We start from the raw sequence: 19,292 nt of genomic DNA, 5'->3' as shown, positions 1-19,292 counted from the left end.
AAAAAAGATGTCCCTTTAATAAAACGTTATCAACATATATCGTACACAAACTACAATGTATCATAATTACTTTTTTTTTTTTTTCCTCTCTTAATTCAGAACCAGACTACAGGGTAAGAAAAAACACAGAAACAGCTACAATGTTCCCAATAATCCGCACAAGGTCTTTTTTCAGGCAGATGATATCTCACATAATATGATATACATGGATCAAAGGAGGGAAGAAAACGAAGACCAGCTACAGGGGAGAGGGGGGAGAGGGGTGTAAATGTACAAAGAATTCAGGTGTCTCAGGGAAAGACACAGAGGTTTCGATGCAGGGTGGTGAGGTGAGGGAGGCCATGAGTCACTCCTCCTGGGAGGGGACAGGCTCCACTGTGGCGTTTGTCGGTTTTTGAAAATAAAAACAGGTCCGGAAACAGCACATCTGTTTGGTTGTCAGTGTCCCCCCCCCGCCCCCCACAGCTATTCCAAAGTCTTTCCATCCAGTTCCAAGCATATACAGAGCAATTCTGGTCAATATCCCATCTTTGAAAAAGAAGGAAGAATCAAGAGGAAAAAAAAAAAGAAAACCCAACTCCAGCCCTGCGCTGCCCGCACACACGACGTGGACGATGCGAGGGAGGAGGACGCAGAGGTCGCGGTTTCCACGTCCCAGGTCACAGCCATCCTGTCGGGGGCGGCCTCCCCGACTCCACTCCGAGCCGCCACCCCGCTGGCAGGATCCTCACTGGGAGGCCTGCAGCAGGGCTGAGGAGGGGCGGGAGCCCGGGTGAGGAGAGGTCCAGAGGAGAGAGGACGCAGTCCTGGGAGCACAGTGCATGCCAACCGGGCCACAGCGAGGCTCCGCTGGGGCGGGGTCCTGAAAGCGGTTGGGGGCCTGGCCCCTCCGGCCTCGCCACGGGGGAGGGGGTCTGGGGTCCAAGCTGTGCAGCTGCTGTCCACCTCGCCGGGAGAGACCAAGCGAAAACAAAACAGGTTCCCGTCCCTCCCTCGCTCGTCAGCACAAACCGAAATCCCCAGGTGGAAAAGGGTGACTCCTTTTTCTTTCCAAAACAGGCCGTTTGAAAGAAACCACCGATTGTAAACTGCCCAGTTTATTATAATTATTATTATTTTTAGATGGCTACAAAGACAGGTGAGATCTCACACCTAGACTAGCTTTCCTGGTGGAAGGGCTTGGGTACAGACAACGGGGCTTGGTTTTATTTTTTTTTTGTCCTTTTTTTTTTTTTAAAGAAGAAAGCAAAGAGGTTGATTGGGATGGGGTTGGGGGGGCTTGCTAGAAGCTTCCATTTTTAAAAATTTTTCCCCAAAAAACCCCCCCTGAAAACAAATTAAAAAAAAAATCCCAACAACAGCAGAACCCCAAACAAACAAACAAACAAACAAAAAAAAAACAGAAAAGTGTCAAGGACATCAAAGGTCCTTTGGGAAAGGGGAAGGGTGGGATTTTTCTGCTCATTGACTTGAAATATATTTTTATTTTGAGTTTTGTCCTTCATGTTTTATGGAATAAAAAGTTCGGCCTTTTTATTGCATGAAACTAAAACTGGGACAGGTGGAGGGGGTGGAGGAGAGGGTGGGGGTTGGGGGGGAGCAGGAGATGCCCCTTCCCCAGCTCCTGGGTAATGACACCTCACTTCTTCTTGCATAATTTCTGGCATCTTCCCGCCTGCAATGTCGGCTCTCTCAGCGTCTCGGAGAAGAGGAGGGGGGAATCACACACTCATCGTCATGCTTGGAGAATACTGAAGGGAGAAGCAGAGAAGGGGGGTCGTGAGGGCCGGGTGTGGGAGCCTTGTGGAGGTCTGACCGCATAGAGCTGGACAGGGCCTGTCTCGGAGCTGGGCTGAGACACCCATGATGGCACTGGGTGGGCAAGGGGCCAGCAGGCGGGACTCAGGAACCATCCCCCCCGCACCAGCCTGTGTCCCTCACTTGCCTGCCCTGCCCCCCTTTCCTCTCCAAATCACCCCTTCTTTCCTAAGGAAGCCAGCAGCAGCCCCTGCCCTCCCCTCATAGGGCCACGGACTGCAGAGGACGGGGGTCTGATGAGCTGGAGCACAGCCAGGGCACCCTGGGGTGGGAGCCGGCCTGGGGTTCTCAGAAGCTACAGAAACATGACATTGGTTCTTCAGATGAGACTGTAAACAAGAAGCCTAATATGAAAAAACAGCCAGCGAGATCCTCTGCACTGAGACCCCAGGAAGTCACTAGTTGCATGCACACCCACCCTCCAGGAGGAGGGCACAGACTGAGACAAGGACCCAGCGGGCCACGGCCCAGGGCTCGTCCAGCACCGTGAGCTTCACCAGCGCCTGCATGCGGATGCCTGGGCAAGGTCGGATTCTGGTGACAGGCGTCAGCACCGCACTGGGGGCTGGTGGGGGTCGGGGGGAGGTGAGGGCGCTCCATTTTGTGTGGAAAAATAACCGAGGTGAAAGGCTCATGACGCAGCTGCCAGGACACTGGCCCAGCAGACAGGTCTCAGACAGGAGACTCAAACTTCAATCGCTAGTCCCAGGGCCCAGAGGATACAGTGAGGACCCGGAGGATGAAATAAGGGTGGTGGTGGGCACACTTACATTGTCATTCTGGAAGGAGTGGAGGAAGTTCCCTCCTAGCTCGCCATCGTCCCGAGGGGTGCCTGGAGGATTGCTAATGCCACTTATGTTGTTGGGAGAATTCTGCAGAGAGAGCAGAGGCGGTGAGCCCCGGGCCCCCAGCAACCTGCCACCCCTCCCGGGATGGGGAAAGGCCTTCTGGAGGGTGCTGTCAGGGAGGAGGCAGGGAACACACACTCACTTTTGGAAGCCCGTCTATGTCACCTGACCCTGGAAGGCAAAAAGAAAGCCCAGTTCAGGGTCTTGCCCATTCTTCTGTGCAGGGGCCTCCAAATGCTTCCACCTAAACCCCAAACATTTTGCCAAAGAGGACCTTCTACCCAGGCAACATCTTCCTCTTTGGATCTTCCTGTGGGGACTGGGCTCAGCGGAGCCCGGAGCCGAGGCAGTGAAGGCTTCCCGGGAAGTCAGGCAGGGTGCTGACTTACCTAACGAGCCGTTCATGTGGTGTGGCTCCATGCCGCCCATGCCCCCCATCGGGCCGTCCGAGCCTGGACCCATCGGGAACTGTGGGAGAAGCACAGAGCGTGTCACCTGAGCAGGCCCCCTGCAACCCTCGAGGAGCTCCACACGCTGTGGCACGGAAGTGCGGCCCCCGGGAGCTTCTACCCTGGAGGAGCGGCTCTCAGGCACACTCAGGCATTGAACACCAGGAGGCCAGAGGCGGTGCCTCCCCTAAGCCTTCGGACTGTGCAGGGCAGAGGCCTACGCACCACGGGAGGAAACAAACCAGGAGAGAAGGAGGGGCTGGCCCAAGGCACCAGAGGCAACTCTCATACCACGTGTCCTGGATCCCACCCTGGGCTCTTTCCATCCCCAAGGCAGTGTGTGGGGCTCACAGAGACAGTGACCCACTGAGCCAGGCCTGGGAATAAAACTATTAATGCCTTTCCTCCCCATTTTACATGTGAGTAAACTGAAGCACAGAGTGGACCATGCTTTGGCCCTAAATCTCCCAAGTAGGAGATGGAGGAGCTGCAGCTGGACTTCGGGCAGCCTGGCCCTGGAGTCATCACATGAGCCTCCTCTGGCTCCTCCTCTGAAATGTGGGGGGAGCTGGGGCATTGGTGGCAGGCGTTCTCTCCTTGGGACTCCACGGGGGTGCTCACTAGTGAGCAGAGCTGGAGATGCAGACGGATCAGAGGCCAGACGTTTCACCGGCTCCACTCCCTTTCTCAGGCCCGTCTGGGACTGTCACCCCCATCTCAGAAAAGACGTAACCAAAGGCCAGAGATCACAAGGCATGGCCACCAAGGGATGGCTGAGCCCAGTCTGGAGAGCCAAGGCCTCGGGTGCCGACCAGACGGGACGGAAGTAGCAGAACAGAGGCCTGACTGGCATGTGGCCTGCACTGAGCACCGAGTCACACCTGGGCCTCAGCCTGGAGGAAGAGCGCAGCCATGGACACCCAGCTACCCCACAGGATACTGAGATCCAGAGAGAGCTGCAGACCAAGCACAGCGGCAGCTTCAGAGAGAGGCCCTGGGAAAAAGGCAGAGAAGTCACGATGGGCTGCAAGGAGGCGGCGGCAGAGCGAAAAAATAACTGGGGGTCAGGATCTGGGCAGGCAGAGATGTGTCACGGCTCCATCCCTGAAAGCGTCCTGCCTGAGCAGAAGAAAGGGCCCTCTTAGCAGGTGGCAGCAGGACCAGCTGGTGCAAAGACTGCTGTCAGGAGACTGCTAGGGTACCAGTTGCTTCCTCACCCTGACACCCACTCACATACCCTCTGAGGACAGCGTCCTCGCCTCCCCAGTGGCTTCCCAGGGTTGTTGGTGGGCTGGGGGGGCACATTTTGCCATCTGGCAATCCATTTCATGCTTATTAACCCAAGTGATAGGAGGATGAGGGTGACCTACTTTTTAGGAAGCCAAACCCAAACACAGTCCTATGAGACCAGATACATCCAGGGGAGTTCCCTGGCAGTCCAGTGGTTAAGAATCCACCTTGCAATGCAGGGAACACAGGTTCCATCCTTGGTCAGGGAATAAGAGCCCACAAGCCATGGAGCAACTAAGCCCGCGTGCCGCAAATGCTGAGCCCTGGGGCCACAGCTGGAGATGCTGTGCGCTGTAACGAAAGCTCTTGACCACCACAACTAAAGACCTGATGCAGCCAAACAAATAAAATACACAGATATTTAAATCCCCAAATTTGATAATATAAACAATTATTCACATGTATACAGTTGCATAGATATATTTCAAAAACAGGTATCTTAAATTATATTATGTGTATTTTCATGCTACTTTTAACCACATACAACCGACTCATTTAATAAGTATACAATTCAGTGGTTGTTAGTGTACTTAGCAAGTTGCACCATCACCACCACAATCAATTTTAGAGCACTTTCATCATCCCCAAAAGAAACTCTGTACACATGAGCCATCACTCCCCACTCCCCCTCGAATCCCCAGGCCCACACAACCATTAATTTATTCTTTGTGTCACAGATTTAGCTGCTGCTGCTGCTGCTAAGTCGCTTCAGCCGTGTCCGACTCTGTGCGACCCCACACACGGCAGCCCACCAGGCTCCTCTGTCACTGGGATTCTCCAGGCAAGAATATTGGAGTGGGTTGCCATTTCCTTCTCCAAAGCATGCATGCATGCCAAGTCGCTTCAGCTGTGTCTGACTCTGTGCGACCCCATGGACAGCAGCACACCAGGCTCCTCCATCCACAGGAGTCTCCAGGCAAGAGTACTGCAGTGGGGTGCCACTGCCTTCTCCATAGATCTAGCAATTCTAGTTATTTCATGTTGTATATGACCTCTGTGGCTGGCTTCTTTCACTTGGTGAAATGTTTCCAAGGTTTATCCATGTTGTAAGCGTGCATCTTGTACTTCACTTCTTATGTCCAAACAACATTCCATTTTATGTATGTACTACATCTTCATCAGTCAACAGACACTGAGGCTGTCTCCACTTTGGGGCTATGACGACTAATGCTCCTGTGAACATCTGTGTACAGTTGTGTGGACACGTTTTCATTTCTCTGGGGTAGATGCCAATGAGTGGAATTGCAGGGTCACAGTAACTGCTTAACCTATCAAAGAACCGCCAGACTCTTCCACAGCACCTGTACCAGTTTATGTTCCCATGAGCAGCATGTGAGGGTTCAGAGTCCCTCCCATCCTCAACACCACCGCTCATTATTTGTTTTTGTGATTCTAGCCATCCTAGTGGGTGTGAAGCGATAACCCACTGAAGTTTTCTTTTGCATTCCCTCATTAACTAATGACACTGATCATCTTTTCATGTGCTTATTGGTTCTCTGTACAAGTCTGGAGAAATGTCTATTGAGATCCCTGGCCCATTTTAAAGTTGGGTTTGTTTTTTATGATTGGGTTCTAAGAATTCTTTACATGTTTACAATTCAAGATCCTTATCAGACATATGACTTGCAAATATTTTCTGTGGGCTGTCTTTTTACTTTCCTGACAGTGTCCTCTGAAGCATGAATTTTAAATTTTAATGAAGCCCAGTGGAGCTACTTTTTGCCACTTGTGCTTTTAGTGTAGCTAAGAAGGCTTTGCTAACCCAGGTCACAAAGATTTAGTCCTACATTTTCTTCTAATTGTTTGGTAGTTTTAGCTCTGACATTTAGGCCTAGGGTCTACTCAGTTAATTTTTGTGTTTGTGTATAAGGAAGTGGTCCAGCTTCATCCATCTGCATGTGGATATCCAGTTGTTTACTCTGTATTGTTACTTTTCTGTTAAATTCTATTAAAGAACAGCTGAACTAGTGAACAGTGGCAAACAGTAGGGTGACTAGTTGAACCAATGACATGTACGGGGAAAATACAACACTTTTATAATATTTGTCTTCGACACAGTAAATTATTTTAACTCTTTAAACTGGATATTTAAATGTTGAGAAGATGTGGCAAGAGCAAGAGCTGCGGCAGATTTTTCCCCAGGGGGCTTCAAGAAAGCTGCTAGGGAATCGTCTCGCTTTCAGGCGCCCAACAAGGCAAATGGTGCTTGCTTTTCCACTAATGGTTCTTTGAATTGCCTGCAGGCTTTGGACACCTTTCTTTCACGTAGGGCAAAACTGAAGAGAGTCAAACAGAAGATGCGCTGACTTGCCACCCTGCTCTCATCAAGCACTGGTGTCAGTCCAATGCACCAACAACAAACACGCCGCTCCACAAGAACACCCGCACATGCAGCGCTTAGGATTTTACTTAAGCACACAGGTTTTGGATCTGTAGGAATCTGCCTCCAGTTCCCCGAAGATGTCCATCCGCTTTGTATCTAGGTGGGTTTTGGAAGGTCGGCCATTTGCCAGGCCCTTTTCACCTAGGAGCTCATCAGATGGGCTGTGCCTGCCTACGACGTCCATCATTTCTAAACATTCCGAGCACACTGGATGTCATCATCGATTAAACCTCTCTTTCTCAGGGAAAATGGTTTTTAAAGCACAAAGGTAATTGTAACTTGTGAGATATAAGCTGGATTCTAAGTAAGTCAGTTTTAATAAAAATGTTGAGACAGTCTTAGCTAACTTGGCTGCCCTTGCCTATAACACTTTATGAGTTCTCAAGCAGTCTCACGTCCTAAAGGGGAGCCATTACTCTGGCTGTATAAGGCTTTGTCACAGCCCCTCTACAACTCTGAACAGCTCAAGCGCAGGCCACTCAGCCTCACCTAGGCTCCTGGTGGCCTCGCGAAGATCATGAAACAGTTTTGGAGAAGCAGCAGCTATGTTTCTACTTTATTATAATTCCTTTCCACATTCTCATCTCACAGTGTTTCCAAGAGAAGAGCATCAGAGCAGGCTGACATTTTCACATCTTCTCTACAGCCAGCAACAATGCCAGTCATCTGTGGGCAGGTGTCCGAGGCCTTCTCCTTTCTTTTTTATAAACTCAAAAATCTGTTTCTGCATGTTTTGAGCAAATCGACAAGTGACTGAAACCTTTCATTATGAAAGCTGGATTATCACAGGCGAGCAAATCAGCCCCCTTGGCAGCACTGTTAGGGACAAGGTGGGTGGGGAAATCAGCAGGTAAGAAGTTCATGGACTAAATGAAACTTGCCAAATTAACTGCACTGTCTGCCAAATATGCAGATAAACGAGCAAAGTGTGGCTTGTATTTGGACAAGAGAACAGTAACAGTTTATTTCTCTTCCACACGTCATTAACATCTTCTTCGTAGAAACCAAGATGACAAGGTGAAGCTCCAGTTTTCAAGTCAAAGTGCCTAAAAGCCAGGGACACGGTTTTGTGGAGATGGCCTGATGAACCACTTGATCTGAGGAAGAAAGCTCCCCGACTATCAGGATGATGAGACAGAATCAGCCACACACCACGGAGCACCAACACACTTGTCACCAGAATTCCCCTTCATTTCACCCGTAGGACTTAGTTGCAGCCTCTGAATCAGGAAATGTAATCTTCTCAGTTCATGGAGGCATCAAGGGACCAACACGGTGACGGTGATCATTTCAGGGCCGTCGCCCCGCCAAGGGTGGCAGCCACCTTTCTACACTGAGGACTGGTGTTTCTTTGGATGACATACAAAGCTTGTGACTGACTTAGAGGGATGTGCATGTCACGTCCCAGATGGCCATGCACTCTCCCACCCCTCCTCCACCCGCACCTCTCTTTTACATCCTTGCCAGTATGTTCCATCTTGGCTATTTGCCTCCCTGATGCAGGTCTATATGTCCTCACACCTGTCATTAAAATTCATTCAGGCCTCTCTTGTTTGGACATGTCAGGGTCACGCTGGGGCCAGTGGTCTCATCGTTCTCATTTTCATTATTTGAGCTCTTAGAAAACATGACCACAATACTCACAGTGTGAAAAATGACATCTGCACTATCTTGACACAAAGCCTAACAGTCACACTGCAGGCAGAGTCAAAGGTGGATTCTGCCAGGGCCTGGATGCTGTGCGGTTGAGTGGTACCCCTCGGAGTGATGCAACATGGATGATCCATCATTCAGAGCCACAGACCACGACCGCTGGCATCTGCGGTTGGGAAAATACGGCAACAGCGACCACGGGAAGAGGGGAGTCTATGCCATTTTCTTGTGCTCAGTCCGGTCTTTGGGGCAGCTAAATGGGTCGTGTACATTTTCCCCAGCCTTCTATATCCATTGCTAAAACTTCAAAAGACTTTTGTGTCCTGGGAAGTCATCTCTTGGGACACAGGGCTTTTGGTGCTAAAACCCAAATGGTTGGCCACCCTAGGGAGAGGCAGGGGTATGGGAGGTACTGGCTGCCCTGGAGAGACAGGGAGAGAAGGTGGTGGGAGTGGCAGGTGAGGACCATGGTTCCCACAGTTCTCAGTCATGGGATCTGGGTAAGGTTTGTCGTGGCAGGCCTACAACCCCCACCCAGAGGCTGCAACACACGCTGTGCCCAGCACTGAGCAGCCCACAATCAGGGCTGTGAGCACATGGGGTGATTCTGGAGTTACACCGGGAATGGAACCAGCAGAACCAGACGGAGCATCCTAAAGGCCAGAGCCAACCTTGGAGCCTCAAGCCCATGCTCTGGCTCCGCTGTCCTCGAACTACTGAGGCGGTCACGCGACAGCCTCCTTTCCACACCCTGAGCTCCCCCAGGGCAAGCCCAGCGGGATTCACCTTTCCTGCCTGGCCACGAAGAGCTGCCAGACCAGCCCTGTCCTTAGGGAGCTCCCAGCCCGGAGAGGCAGACAGGCCACAGCTGCACGGTCCAGTATGGGAGCACAAGAGGGGCCGGTGAGCAGGGGCTGGGAAAGGTGTCTGTGGTTTCTGTGTGAGGTTTCCGAGCTACAGACCAGCAGGGCGGGAGCACTGAGCCAGCAGGGCGGGAACACTGAGCCAGCAGGGCGGGAGCACTGAGGCAGCAGGGCGGGAGCACTGAGGCAGCAGGGCGGGAGCACTGAGGCAGCAGGGCGGGAGCACTGAGGCAGCAGGGCGGGAGCACTGAGCCAGCAGGGCGGGAGCACTGAGGGGCCGAGAAGGGAGGGAGTGGTTTCCAGATGAGGGAAGGGCGCGAGGAGAGGCAGAGAGGTTACAGGACGTGGGAGTCAGAGGGCTCCCAGAGGCACAGGGCAGGCAGGTACCTGGAAGCCTTGCCGCAAGCTCCACAGCCAAGTAAACAGCCCAGAGAGGGTGAGCTATCACCACCCAGGGGTACAGCCAGTCAGCTGAGCAGGGACTGGCCCAGACCACCACCACCCCCAGCCCCCCGCAGCCTTGGTGCTCTTCCTTCCTCACCAACACCCCGTTCAGGCCAGTGGGGGTCCCCAAAGTGAGGCTGGGCGCCGGGGCGGTCCGCATGGTGAGGCTGGGCACCAGCAGGGGTCCCCACAGTGAAGCTGGGCACCCTGCTCTGACCACAGGGGTGGGAATCACTCCACCCCCTTCTCTGCCACCCCCTGCCAGCTATAAAATGGGAACCAAGCTGCCCAAGAGTTAATCACTTTTCTGATGGTTTATTTTATTCATCTTTGGTGACAAATGGCTGAAATCAATTAAACTTGCTTTCCCCTCAGCTGATGAAGTTAATTATGATTTGTTATGGTATCTGATATGTAAATTATTAGAAAGCAGACTTACGTTGGACCGGCTGCCTCCAGGCGGCACCGGATTAATCATTGTGTAGATGTTGTCACTGGAATTTGTTGAATCTGTAGAACAGTGGAAACCCGCAAGTCGGGGTGATTAATTCATTGCTTAATTAAAACAAACTCATGGCACTTGAACTCATTCTTTTGTATTTTATCACCTAAAATTTCCTCTAAGTACCAGCATTTTCTGGCTAATTTGTATTTAATGAAGATTCACAAAGTTTTTAATCACAGAAAATTCAACTGTGAAAGCCACTCAACCCTGAAAGGAAGGATTCCGGGGTTCTGGACAGCAGTGTGGACACAGCAAAATCATCTCCGCCCCAAACCAAACACGCTCCCCAGATGCTGCCTGGGATCACGCAGGCACAGCCCGACCACCACCTGTGCCCTCCCCGACCCTTGGCTGGCAGTTTTAATCACACTGGGGAAGAACAGCACCACAGATGACCGAGGGGCCACCCTGCCAAGCTGATGGGGCAGGAGGGAGAGGCAGAGATGGGGCTGGAGACACAGTAACATATGGAGTGGGTTAATGTGACCCAGTCTGAATGTAGGTCATGCAGCTCATAAAAATGCAGCAGCAGAAAGAGGGAGCCGGAGGGGGAGCCTCACGGCCGCCACCAGCCCCACCCTGCTGCCGAGCAGCCTTCCTGCCATGGGGAGCAGAGGAGGGGGTGGGAGGGACCCCTCTGTCTCCCCAATTAGCCAGAAAAGCCTCCCGAGGAAATCAGCTAACGTATTTATATCAGGAGCAGGCACCGTACTTCTCGGGCAGAAATCCAACTACCTCTCACTTTTTATTTTGGGGGTGGGTAAAGATGGCATGCTGAATTCCTTCTAGTTGGTGGTACGCTATTCTTAGCTGGGAAAGAAACACAATTGTGATGCTGTATGTGTGTGAGTACACGTGCCCTCTTCTATTGAAGAAAAGGGGAAAAAGGGATCTCTGATACAGAGGACCGGAAACCAAGCTCTGGACACTCAGGAGGCCTCACTCTGCAGAGTTCTGGGCCCAGGAGGCCAGAGCCCCAAAGCCCCTTTCCAGTCATCTAGAGAAGTGACAATCAGGACAGGGTTCTCTCTGACCAGGGGAAGTCAAGAGTAGCGAGACACCTCGTTCTTGGATCTCCTTGCTCTGCCCTGTCCTTCAACTGGAGTGAGGAGTGCCCCAGCTGAAGCCACAGGGTGGGCTGGCGGCATCAGGGTCTCCTGCCCACTAAATCCCTGATGCCAAGATGCCAGGTGGGGGGCGCACTGCTCAGGAAGAGTGGCCAGCCAACCCTGGCTCTGTACCAGGCCCCTCCAAGACTTCCTTCTTCTCCAGTGGCACCCGTCCCCCAGCCTTCTTACCTGCAGGACTAGGCATGATGGGTGTTCCTGGGGGGCCGCCACCACCAGGGGGTCCCTGGAGACAAGATTAAAAACTGATGTCGGAAACCCACGGTGATGACACATGGCGGGAGAGGCCACGAGCTCCAGCCACATCAGCAGTCCATGCTCACCCGGGGCCCAGCCCCACATTTAGCTCTCACTCAGCTGCCAGTGTCCACACAGAACTCAGGTGTTTAAGGCCTGGGGGAACCGGACTCCCTCCTTCTCTTCTTTAAACCAGGAGGCAGCTGCGGGCATGCCTGTGTGCTCACACACATGGAGCCCAGTGAAACCACAGGCCTGTGGTGGAAGCTGACTGGCCTCCTGGTCAGTCCCCTGGATGGAGGTCCCAACTCTGGGTCTTGTGTGGGGACTTCTGGGACACCAGAAGGTACAAACATCTGCATATTGACATTAGATTCTAGCACAGTTTGGAATCTGTGCTCATAACATGTCTTGAAAACAAAGAGGCAAGGGACCCCCTGACCCTGATACTCTTGCACACGCAGTTACACAGGACTAGACATGCAATGCCCCGAACCTGCACACACTCACCACGTAGGTACCGGGTGATGAGGAGGAGTATGGAATCTAGAAACAAGAAAGGGGTGAACCACGGGTCAGAGACACCTCCTCCAACAGGCAATGTGTGCTCTGCCTACCAAATCCTCTTGGGGACACAACCCCACTCTCGATGGGAAACACACTGAGCCACCTGGTGTCTCTAGGAGGGCCAAGGATGTGAGCAGAGTCCTGTTCCTCTACTGAACTGGTCCCAGAGCCTTGGCGGGGAACCTTGGGCACAGGAGACCCTCTAGTTCAAGGACAGGAAAGCAAGAGCTTAGCCCCACCCCCTGGCTTCCTGCCCTGGACTGTCTGCGCCGAGCCCCCTCCCAACTCCCTCCTCTGAGTGCTGCAGGCCGGCCCTGCCAAGCAAGAGGAGGCCAGCAGGGGTGCCTGCATGGACAGGACTGAGCCCGGCTTCCAGCTCACACCCCAGCTCCTGCAGAGCCCGATGGGTACTCCCAAATCTCCCCCTACAGACAGGCTTCTTCTTGGAAGCATCAGGTGGAATTCTGCTGCATCCCACTCCCCGTGACACCTCCAACCTGGGGACAGGAACCACCCTGCACCCTGGAACCTCACCCACCCCTAGCAAACAGAACCCCCCACCCCCAACCTGGGTACTCACTGAGTTAGCACTGTTAGGATTGGGCCAGGGTCTGCCAGCTCCCGGGCCCCTGAGAGAAGGAGAGAGAGATGAAAACAATGAAAAAGATGCTATAAATGCCAACATGGTAGTGCCAGCAGGGGCAGAACAAGAGGGCCAAAATCACCAACAGGAAGTCCTTCATACAGTCCTAGGACTGGGGTAAAAACATGTGCTTCCATGGGCAGAAACCTACAGACCCCTATACATTATATGCAAAATTTGTGAAGAACAGCATTTCCTCTGCAAGTGCATTTTCCTAAGAAGGACACAGATATTCACAGGGATCTACTACCACACAAGTGCTACACCACTGAAGCACTCAACGAGGGGTACAGGGCTCCAAACTTGAGCCTGCCACTTGCAGCTGTGGGAGCCTGGGCGAGTTACTTCACCTCTCTGTGCCTTAGTTATCCCATCTGACAACAGAGCATGCTAAGCACTTCACAGGGTTATTATGAAGATGAGGTGAGTTAATCCATGAAGCAAGCTCAGACCTGTGCCTGGCACAGACAAGCCCTATATGGGGTCTATGAGGTCTTGTCACCAGTGCGCTCAACATCCTCACTCTACTGATGAGGAGACTGAGGTCCAGAGAGGTGTCAGTGATTCCTGCGATCATGAGCCTCTCAGTGGGGACGGGGGTAGGGACACCCACGGGCTCTGGGCTGCCAGCAGGGCTGTGGCCTTACATGTTAATCCCGGGCATGGCGGGGCCGAGGGAATTGGGTGGTGGTCTCATGCCGCTGCCGTAATTCTGCAACGATAACCAAGGGTCAGTCTATGAGAAGAAGGGGCGCCGGAGAGAGGAGAGGGAAAAACAGACAGAACAGAAGGGAGAGGGTTAGTCTGTGAACAGGGTCTGATGAAAAAGTAATACACTCATTTAAAAAAAGAAAAAAAAGAGGGGTGGGAACCAGCTGAGAGGGTCACAATGGCAATCAGCACAGGCAGAAAGCCACAGCTTTAGGCGCATCTTCAGGGGCTGCAGGGTGGGTCTCCTGAGAGCATACGGTCGTCATGATGCTGGTCGGCACCTGCCCGCAGGTCTCAGGCAGGAAAGGGGAACAGACTCAGCAAGAGGACCGGCTGGTGACCACCAACCACCTTAGACACTCGGGGAGAACAAACTGCCAGCAGACCAGGGGCTGCATGTGGAGGGGAGGCTCGCCTCTGAAAGGCCTGTCCAGGGGCTGTTCCCAAGCCTTGGTGTGGACAGACCCCAGCCTGCCCCAGGTCTTGGTTGCCCCTGATGCAGTCGCATGATTCAACTGTCAGCATGTGGGGCCCTCAACAGGCACAGGACTGGAAGAGCAAGAAGAAAACGGTCTCTCTGCTCAAGGGAATCACTGTTCCATTTAAGAACAGAATCTGCACAGAACTTGGTCCCAACTCACCTCAGCACAACCCATCACGGCAGTGGGATGGGTCAAAGCGAGTCTGGACCAGGCACTCAGGCCTGTCACCTGGCTCATCTCCTGACTCCACTCTCCCCAACCCCCCTCTTCCAGAGCTGTTTTCTTTGCAGGAATAAATATCTTGCTTCCCTTCTCTACCTGGCAGGTTACTACACATCCTCCAATACCCAGCTCAAACAGCACCTCCTCTGTGAGGCCCTCCCTGCTCATCCCGTGGGATTAACTGCTCCATCCTAGTCACTCCCACAGTGCCTTGTAACCTCGCCCCCCTGCACAGCCTACAGCACACTGGCTTATGATCGTGGTCACGTGCGCAGCTCTCCCACTGGACTGTGAGCCCCTTTGGAAGGTGGGAACCCTATCTTAATGATCGTCCTATCCCTCATCACTCCACCCATCAGCTGGCGCAGAATGGGCACTGAATCATCAATGAAGGAATGAAGAAGTGAAGGAATAGAAAGTACAATGAGGCTGACTGCAGCCTGAGCTCCACCTTTATAGTAGAATCTGAAAGTATCTGGCTGGGTGGAATTTTGATGGCAAAGGAACAGCCAGCATTAGCTGTTTTTTTTTTTTTTTTTAACTGAGCATGTAACATACAACCTCTGATTTGGACCTTGTAACAACACCGTGAGGCTTGTATTATTCCCATTTTATAGAAGAGAAGACTGAGGGTCTGGAGAGAAAAAGATTTGCTCAAGGTCACAGCCAGCTAATGCCTCCACTGGGGTTTAATCCTGGATCTAGGGTCTCAGGGTCTGCTCTCTACATCACACATCTGTGAAGGAGGGGGATACAACAGGGGGCTCAAGAGCCAGAGCTGACAAACAGAGCCGCCTTCAGGCTGGTGGCGGGTTCTTCAGCCAGGGACCATCTTGGGGCCACCTCCTTGGCCTGGTCAGAGAGGGGCTTCTGAGTGTCCAGACAGGGTGTGCACAATGACAGCAGCAGCACCAGGCTGGCTGGCACGGAGCAAGGCCCAGAGTGCTTGGGTGCGGGAGCAGGGGAGGGCTTCTTAGGCAGCTGGCACGTATAGGGCCCGGCATCCCCTGCACCTGCTCAGAGCTGAGTCCTGGGGCCAGAAAACATGTGCCTGCCCTGGAGCACACCACAGCAGGATCTGCGGATGGCAGGGCCAGCCCATCCCTACAGATGATGCAACGGGTGGTGAGCAGAGCCTCAGATCTGAGGACAGGACATGGGAGTGCTTGTCCTGGCTCAGCCTAACTCTTGGCAAAGCACCCAAATAACAATAAGGCTTCCTCCAAGCCAGGCTGTGCTACGGGCTTTGTTTCACCTACATTTGACTCACAACCATCTCATTACTATCCCTGCTTTAAAGATTATGACACTCGGGCACAGAAGCAGAGTGACGGCCTCTTGTGCAGCGATCACCATGGCTTCAGTGTGCAATCCCTCTGCTGTGCTGCCTCGTCCATAAAATGGGGACAAAGAGCCCAGCCTTACAGGGTCATGAGAAGATCAAATGAAATGATGGCTCTGAAGAGCTCAGTCAGCCCTCAGAGATGTGTGCTGATGTGGGACGTTGGCAGAGAAAACACCAGAGCCCTGAATGCTGCCCTGAGCATCAGGTCTTTCAGGGCCCTTTCTTAGCCCATGTACAATCACTGAAGCCCCTGTCGACAACGCAGCCTGGCTCCCGCTGTTTCACAGCAGGAAGCTCATGGCCTCCCTGGGTAGCCCACTCTTCCACTGTGTCCAGCCCGGCCAATCCGAAAGGCCTCCCAGACAGAGACCTCCTCCAGGGTGCAGCTGCGTCCTGCTCCCGCTCGTGCCCAGGAGAGTGGCTGCATGGAGGGGTGAGAGCAGAAGGCTGGCCCGGGGGCCGGCAGGAGCCCACACTGCAGCAGCAGAGTGGGGTGAGGAGAGGGTAAGTGGATGCTCGCTCCTGGAAGCCGTCTGGACACACAGCCCCTAAGGGGAGGCTCTGGATGCACTAGCTGCCGTGCTCAGCCGAGCCCGCAGCAACCAGCCCGACCACTGCCCAGGAGGGAGCAGGCTGCCAGCTCCTACTTCCTATAGAGGCCTAGATCCCGAGGGCCACTCACATGTCCCACTTCACAGTGACAAGCTAGAGGCCCAGGGAAGCTAAAGACTCGCCACCCAAGGCCATACAGTAAGTCAGGGCTGAAAGGCAGGTTTTGGAGGAAAGTTTCCAAATCAGAGACTTCAGCCTTTTCACAGAGGATGGGCGGGCTTAGAAGCATAGCTTCAGACTCAGTAGAAATAATCTCTCTTCTCCCAGAGCCCGCCTGCCCTTAGCACTGGGTTCGGAGGTGTGGCTGCCGCTGGACACTCCTCCTCCTCTGCCTTCAGCACCGCTCTGCAGGGATGAGGCAGCCGGAGACCTGGAGGAGTCTGGGGTGCAGCCATGGGGATGGCCACATCCACGGGTATGTGTCTGTCTGCCCGCCTATCTTCCCACCCGGCTTCTTGTTCCAACCAGGTTACCCCAGACCCTGGGCAGAGGGGTTGGGCCCACTGTCAGGAACTCTATAAAGGGTCAGGCCCCGGCCTTTTGGTCTGAGTTCCGTGCTCTAGGCAGGGTGCACAGCCATGCTATAAGCACTCACAGCAGCAGGCGCTACTTCTGCTTTCTGCACCCCTCGACACAGAGGCTCTTCTTGGTGCTGCCCGGTGCCTGAGAGAACAGTCTCTAGGACGGGCCTGTCAAGGTGAACTCCAGGCTGTCAGGCCATTTCCTGGGCGTTTGGACCTGCCCTCCACCCTCTCTAGTTACGCAGAGCCTGGCCAGCCCCACTGGGAGGCCTCCACGGGGCCACCCCAGAAAGGGCCTCAAGGGACTCCACTCTCTCTTCACCAGCTGAGGGTGCTCTAGCCTGGTTTACAATCCTTCTGTCTCCTTCTGGGGTCTCTGCTCAGAGGCACTGACTTTGGACTGTCCTGGATCAGAGGGGAGATGCAGCTTCTCCCGGTGGAAAAGGTCTGTCTCTAGACGGTAGGTTATCAGAGGTTATCTGAATGTTCTCAAATGCCAGGATGGCAATCTGATTCCAGGCTGTGCTGACCCCACCTCACCAGGAATACCAGAAGCGTTGAAAGTGGCCCCGTGGGGTCTGGGTGCCACACATCATTGCCGCAGGAGCCTGCAGAGCTCTGGCAGTTTCCGCGTCATCCTAACAGGATTCACTTTTGAAAAATTCAGCCAGAAGTTCTCGCCAGACACAGGCATAGGAATAAATCTTTGAAGAGAAAATACAATTAAGTGGAAACACTGCCTCCTTTTCGGCACTGGCTGTTTCAGGAAACCAGAGTAAAATCTGCCCAAGACACTGAGGGCAAAGGGCAGGCGGACGCCTAGTTTCCTGGTTCCTTTGTAACATTTAGGCTAAAATGCAACACAACCTCAAAAAGTACCATGTTACTCTGTATGGTTTTGTAGCCCTACGCCCACACTGCACCTATTCTTTGTTCAGAAAGTTCTAGAGCAGTTCCACTATTCGCAATCTTATCCCCCACTTGGAACAACAGGCTGAAGGTTTCCCAGCTTTGTGTCCAGTCTCAGCAAGTGTATGCAGTGGGGCTTACTAAAGACTGCCTAAAGGGGCTTGGTCGCCTTTCTTAGCCCAGGCACGGCAAGACAGGGCTCCCTCTCTGAACCCAGGTTCCAGGGAAGCAATGAGATCCGTGGGGCACCTCATGGAGCCTTGCGCTGTGGTCCGTGTCTCACAGCCCCATGATGAGTCCCATGAGGTCCTCACCCGGCCGCCCATTCTGCAGACGAGGGACCAGAGGCCCCAAGAGCCTGAGCCGCAGCCGGGACCATGTTTTCCAACACTAGGCTCTGAGCTCATCCCTCTCCTGTCTACTCCCCTGGAGCACCCTCAGGGGACAGTGAGAGAGAGGACTTGGGAGATGGGTCTTGTCCTCTGCCCAACTGCATCCTGGGGGTCCAAAACTTCCAGGCTTCATGATACCCACTCCTTGGCTGACCCCAGAACCTGCAATCCACTTTATACCCCAATCTTGCCCAGGTCCAGGCTCACTCAAGGCCAGGCCTTTCTGCCCCCAGTGAGGGGTCAGGGATGACATCTGGGTTGCTCTGAGGGAGGTTTGGCTCTCGGATTTAATACTGCACCCTACCCAGTGGGGCACGAGAGATATGGGAAAAGCAAAAGTGAAAGTCGCTCAGTCGTGTCCAACTCTTTGCAACCCCATGGACTACACAGTCCATGGAATTCTCCAGGCCAGAATACTGGAGTAGGTAGCATTTCCCTTCTCCAGGGGATCTTCCCAACCCAAGGATCAAACCCAGGTCTCCCACATTGTAGGCAGATCCTTTACCAGCTAAGCCACAAGGGAAGCGCAAGAATACTGTAGTGGGCAGCCTATCCTTTCTCCAGGAGATCTTCCCAACCCAGGAATTGAACCGGGGTCTCCTGCATTGCAGGTGGATTCTTTACCAATGGAGCTATCAGGGAAGCCTGATATGGGAAAAGAAGGAAACAAAAACACTAACTAGAAAAGATACACATGGACTTCCCTTGTGGTCCAACAGTTCAGAATCCACCTGTCAATGCAGGGGACATAGGTTTGATCCCTGGTCTGGGAAGATCCCACGTGCTGCAGAGCAACCAAGCCTGTGCACCTGAGCTCCAGAGCCAGTGAGGCACAAGGACTGGCTGCAGCTCCTGAAGCCTGCACCCCCGAGAACCTGCGCTCCACAACAAGAGAAGTCACCGCAATGAGACGCCCAAGCACTACAGCTAGAGAGGAGCCCCCACTCGCCACAACTAGAGAAAGCCTGCACAGCAACGAAGACCCAGCTCAGCCAAAAATAAACACAGATGAAAAAAGAAAGATATATGCACCCCTATGTTCACTGCAGCACTTTTCTAAAAACAATAACCAAGATATGGAAGCAACATAAGTATCCAACAAAGAATGAACAGATAAAGATGTGGTACACACACACACAGAATTATCCCTCAGAAACAAAAAGGATGAAACCTTGCCATCTGTGACAATATGGATGGACACCGACTGCAATATGCTAAGTGACGTAAGTCTGATAAAGAAAAACACTTATGGTTTCACTCATATGTGGACT

General features: G+C 53.0%; 1 protein-coding gene across 1 annotated transcript in view; it reads right to left on the bottom strand.

Annotated features, from left to right (window-relative positions):
* The window catches only part of SSBP3 (single stranded DNA binding protein 3), a 165,394-nt gene continuing 146,102 nt past the window's right edge, over positions 1-19,292 (bottom strand). Inside the window, exons 9-17 of the mRNA XM_052636505.1 lie at positions 13,475-13,539; positions 12,765-12,813; positions 12,128-12,163; positions 11,552-11,606; positions 10,188-10,258; positions 3,056-3,134; positions 2,809-2,837; positions 2,589-2,690; positions 1-1,751 (exon numbers count right to left, since the gene is read on the bottom strand). Coding sequence (XP_052492465.1) covers positions 1,722-1,751; positions 2,589-2,690; positions 2,809-2,837; positions 3,056-3,134; positions 10,188-10,258; positions 11,552-11,606; positions 12,128-12,163; positions 12,765-12,813; positions 13,475-13,539 — 516 coding nt within the window. The 3' untranslated portion in view covers positions 1-1,721. The remainder of the gene's footprint in view (positions 1,752-2,588; positions 2,691-2,808; positions 2,838-3,055; positions 3,135-10,187; positions 10,259-11,551; positions 11,607-12,127; positions 12,164-12,764; positions 12,814-13,474; positions 13,540-19,292) is intronic.

Source organism: Budorcas taxicolor, chromosome 3, assembly GCF_023091745.1.
Source record: "Budorcas taxicolor isolate Tak-1 chromosome 3, Takin1.1, whole genome shotgun sequence".
Taxonomy (NCBI): Eukaryota; Metazoa; Chordata; class Mammalia; order Artiodactyla; family Bovidae; genus Budorcas; species Budorcas taxicolor.
The sequence above is the reverse complement of the archived record's forward strand: the minus strand, read 5'-3'. Positions and strand labels throughout refer to the sequence as shown.